This window comes from Myotis lucifugus, unplaced genomic scaffold (assembly GCF_000147115.1).
Source record: "Myotis lucifugus unplaced genomic scaffold, Myoluc2.0 scaffold_561, whole genome shotgun sequence".
NCBI lineage: Eukaryota > Metazoa > Chordata > Mammalia > Chiroptera > Vespertilionidae > Myotis > Myotis lucifugus.
In genome coordinates this window covers 591-5,372 of record NW_005871609.1, presented here as the reverse complement: position 1 = coordinate 5,372, position 4,782 = coordinate 591, and the positions used below count along the sequence as shown (strand labels likewise).

The 4,782-nt window shown below is 52.9% G+C and overlaps 1 protein-coding gene across 1 annotated transcript in view; it reads left to right on the top strand.

Annotated features, from left to right (window-relative positions):
* The window catches only part of PHLDB1 (pleckstrin homology like domain family B member 1), a gene marked incomplete at its 3' end in the record, with an annotated part of 29,606 nt that extends 25,303 nt beyond the window's left edge, over positions 1-4,303 (top strand). The window contains exons 10-11 of the mRNA XM_023745617.1: positions 3,772-3,882; positions 3,987-4,303. Of these exons, the coding sequence (XP_023601385.1) occupies positions 3,772-3,882; positions 3,987-4,303 (428 nt within the window). The remainder of the gene's footprint in view (positions 1-3,771; positions 3,883-3,986) is intronic.
* Positions 4,304-4,782: the final 479 nt, after the last annotated feature.

The following is a 4,782-nucleotide window of genomic DNA, read 5'->3' as shown; positions in this document are numbered from 1 at the left end:
CTCGTGTTTAAGCCAAAGGTTAGGAAAGACGTCAGGGGAGGAGAATGGGAAAGATGGCTAGGGGGGCTTCCGAGCCTGTGGCTGAGCCTTGCATGCCCGTGCATACGCACATGCTTGTGCAGTTCACCTGGCTGGGATGAGTGGGTGGGATGGGAGGACAGTGAGAATGAGAGGGGTGTCGAAAAGTGGTGAGTTGGGACTTGACAGCTAGCCTGGGTTTGGTGTGAGTGGGGAGCCACTGGCCTTCCCCCTGCATTCAGATCCCTTGGTTCTCTCCTACGCTGCTCTGCCTTACAACTGCATCCGCTTCCAATGTGAGGCAGGTGACAGGCAGGAAAACAGTTCTCACTTCCCAAGCCACGGGTGTGTGAGAAGGCCTCGTGTTAGCTCATTCCGACCTTAGCTTAGGGTGGTCTCAGCCCAGTACTCTCACCCGTTTTATTTTTATTTTTAAAAAATGTTTTTATTGATTTCAGAGAGGAAGAGAGAGGGAGAGAGAAACATCAATGATGAGAGAGAATCATTAATCAGCTGCCTCCTGCATGCCCCCTACTGGGAATTGAGCTTGCAACCTGGGCATGTGCCCTTGACTGGAATCAAACCTGGGACCCTTCAGTCCACAGGCCGACACTGTATCCACTGAGGCAAACCAGCTAGGGCCTCTTATTCTATTTATATACAGAGTTGGGCAAAAGTAGGTTTACAGATGTTTGTATGGACAGTTATACAATAATCCTTCCTATAAAAGGCTAATTGCAAATTGACCAAACCTCTGAACGACTGGTCGTTATGACATGCACTGACCACCAGGGGGCAGATGCGCAATGCAGGAGCTGACCCCTGGTGGTCAGTGTGCTCCTACAGGGGGAGCGCTGCTTAGCCAGAAGCCGGGCTCACAGCTGGCGAGTGCAGCGGCGGTGGCGGGAGCCTCTCCCACCTCTGTAGCAGTCCTAAGGATGTCTGACTGCTGGCTTAGGCCGTCAGTTGGACATCCCTCGAGGGCTCCCAGACTACAACAGGGGCAGGCTGAGCTTCGGGGGACCCCTCCCCCCGAGCGCATGAATTTCGTGCACTGGGCCTCTAGTTGATAAATAATACAGGAATAGACTCCGTTTCATGTACTCACAACTTTTGTACAGGTCTGTACACCTACGTTTGCTCCACCCCATACATGGAAACCAGGGTTCAGAGAAGCTCCAGATTTGCCCCAAGCCTCCCAGCTTCTAAGCTTCAGAGTCAGGATTGGAACCCAGGCCTGCCTGGCCCCAAAGCCCTGTTCCTTCCCACGACGCTGCACGGGGCTGCGGGCTGGCGCTCCTCTGGCCTCTTTCCCTTTCCTGCTGGAGAGCACACTCCAGGGAGCCTTGGAGCGGCTAATCCCATGGATTCCAGGTCTGGGTGGGCATAAGCTCCAGGGAATTTGGGAGGGCGGGTATATTGGACCCCTGGTCCCTCCCACTCATGCCCACCCAGGCCCCCAGGAAACGAGGGCTCTGCCACTGGGACCCAGGGTCATACTCTCCCCTGTGCTTCTCCTCGGGAGCCTTGCTCAGCTGTCTTCTTGGCTCCCAGTGTCCCCACCCCCACCCCGCCTGCCCCAGCCTCCGTCTGCCGTGGTGCCCTGGGCTTCCCTGTCCTCTCCATGGGGATCAGGGTGGCTCAGAGGATGGCTTTGGAGTCCAACTGACCTGGTTCTCATCCGAACGCTACCATTTACTAAGTTACCTTACCTCCTAAGTACCCAGTGTTCTTATCAGTAAAATGGGCACAAAGACACCTGCCTCAGAAGACAGTTAAAGGAGGTAATAGCCCAGTCGGCATGGCTCAGTGGTTGAGTGTTGACCTATGAACCAGGAGGTCAGGGTTTGATTCCCAGTCAGGGCACATGCCGAGCTTGCGGGCTTGATCCCCAGTATGGGGTGTGCAGGCGGCAGCCGATCAATTATTCTCGCTCATCATTGATGTTTCTATCTGTCTCTCCCTCTCCCTTCTTCTCAAATCAATAAAAAAATATTTTTTAAAAAAGGAGGTAACAAATGCAAGCATTTAGTAGAGTTCTTGGGCCCTTAATAGGTTCTCGGTAAACTGGAAACAGCAGATCTTGCTGTGAGAACCACTGCCTCCTCTGCTTCAGTCTTTTCTAGGCTGACCCCAGATTTAGGTCGGCTTCCTTCTTCTCTCCCCCTCCCATGTCTTGCTCTTCAGGGTTGTTAGTGGTTTAAGACCTCTCTTTCAGGAAGCCTCCGGGATTAACCCAGCCATTTTCCCAGGCCCTGTCCTTTTCTCTCACTTATTATCCTTTTTTTTTTTAGCTCATGCTTGTTGAGCCGGGCATTGTGCTAAGTCCTACTGGGGATGTGGAGGTAGAAGAGACACTTGCCATGCTCTTGGATCTGACACCCTGGGTGGTGGTGATGGAGATGTATATTCACAAGTAATAGTCACACAGGCAAATGGTGATACAGAAGAGTGTGAGTCCTGAAGGAGCAAAGGAATTGAGTGGTAATCAAGGAAGATATTAGAGAAAAGAGAGCACTTGGACCAGTCGTGGAGGATAAGTCAGCTCTCGATGGGCGAAGGAGGCAGGCACGGCTCTCGGGCTACAGGGACAGTGGGAGCAAGGCCCGAGGACACAGCTTTGCAGTGGAGGGTACAGCGGGCCGAACTGAGAACAAAGGGCTCAGGTGGGAGGGGCTGAAAAGTGTAGACCCCGGTCTGGGCGCCCTTGAGTGCTGGCTGAGGAGTTTGTGCTTCATCCTGAGAGTAACGAGGAGTCACTGAGAGTTTCAGGAGAGGAGTGATCTAACTTTACTCGTGGAATTAAAAAAAATTATTCAGCTCGGCCGGTGTGGCTCAGTGGTTGAGTGTAGACCTATGAACCAGGAGGTCACGGTTCAATTCCTGGTCAGGGCACATGCCCCGGTTGTGGGCTGGATCCCCAGTGTGGGGCATGCAGGAGGCGGCTGATCAATGATTCTCTCTCATCATTGATGTTTCTGTCCCTCTCTTACTCCCTCTCCCTTCCTCTTGAAATCAATAAAAACGTATTTTAAAAATGTATTCAAGTAATATATGTTCTCCTTAAGAGATTAGAAAATTGCCGAAACCGGTTTGGCTCAGTGGATAGAGCGTCAGCCTGCGGACTGAAAGGTCCCAGGTTCGATTCCGGTCAAGGGCATGTACCTGGGTTGCGGGCACATCCCCAGTAGGAGATGTGCAGGAGGCAGCTGATCGATGTTTCTAACTCTCTATCTCTCTCCCTTCCTCTCTCTAAAAAATCAATAAAATATGTTTAAAAAAAAAGAGATTAGAAAATTCAGATAAGCAAGCAAGCAAAAACAAACCTCAGAGGCCACTTTAGACAGGTATTTGTGGCGTGTGGGACAGATCAGAAAGCTGAGAGCTGGCAGGAGGAGGCTGATGAAGTCCAGGCTGGGGAAGCGTGGGCCTGGGTGTGGGTGGTGGCGCGGAGGCGGGAGAACGTCCACATCTGTGAGGTTCTGCACGTGTTGACTGGGTGGGAGGAGGGAGGGGAGATTTGAGGACGTGGGTTCTGGCTGGTGTGCTTGGTGGCACAGGGTCACTCACTGGTCAAGGGAGGGGTGGGGGTAGCTGACCACAGCAGCCTGGGTTGTCCTGGGGTGAGCGGAGGCCAAGCAGAGAGCTGGTGGATTCTTCACTGAAGCCTAGGGTCTGGGGAGACAGCCGAGCCTCACCTTGGGCTCAGCCCTGGCTCCCCAGGGCCCGACTGACCACCTCGGTCCCCTCCAGGAGCGCCTGGCAGTGCTGGACAGTCAGGCCGGGCAGATCCGGGCTCAGGCCGTGCAGGAGTCCGAGCACCTGGCCCGGGACAAGAATGCCTCCCTGCAGCTGCTGCAGAAGGTAGCTGGGGGGTGGGAGGGTGCAGGGCTCCCCCTTTGCTCGCTGCGTCTCCTCCCTGCGTCACCCCCACTCCTTTCTGATTCTCTGCTACTTTGGGTTTGCAGGAGAAGGAGAAGCTGACGATGTTGGAGAGAAGATACCACTCACTCACGGGAGGCAGGCCTTTCCCGAAGACCCCGTCGACCCTCAAAGAGGTAGTGGTGGGGTCAGCCCAGCTTCAGGCCGAGGGGTCTCCCTGGGAGGTTCTGGAGCAAGGTGGCACTTTCACCCCAATGGCTGAGGCTGAGGATGGGGCCTGTTCCTGGACAGAGATGGGAGTGGGAATGGTCCTGAGGCTGGGATTTGACTCTCGATGGCTGCCAGCTGCCGCTGCTGCTGTTACATCTTCTTTTTTTAAATGTATTTTTAGCCCGACCAGCATGGCTCAGGGGTTGAATGTCGACCTATGAACCAGGAGGTCAAGGTTTGATTCCTGGTCAGGGCACAGGCCCGGGTTGTGGGCTCGATCCCCAGTGTGGGGCATGCAGGAGGCAGCTGATCAATGGTTCTCTCTCATCATTGATATTTCTATCTCTCCCTCTCCCTCTCCCTTACTCTCTGAAATCAATAAAAAGTATTTATAAAAAATGAAATATATTTTTATTGATTTTATTTTTTTAAAATATATTTTATTGATATTTTACAGAGAGGAAGGGAGAGGGATAGAGAGTTAGAAACATCAATGAGAGAGAAACATAGATCAGCTGCTTCCTGCACACCCCCTAATGGGGATGTGCCCACAACCAAGGTACATGCCCTTGACGGGAATCGAACCTGGGACCCTTCAGTCCGCAGGTCAACACTCTATCCACTGAGCCAAACTGGCTAGGGCATTTTTTTATTGATTTTAGAGAGGAAGAG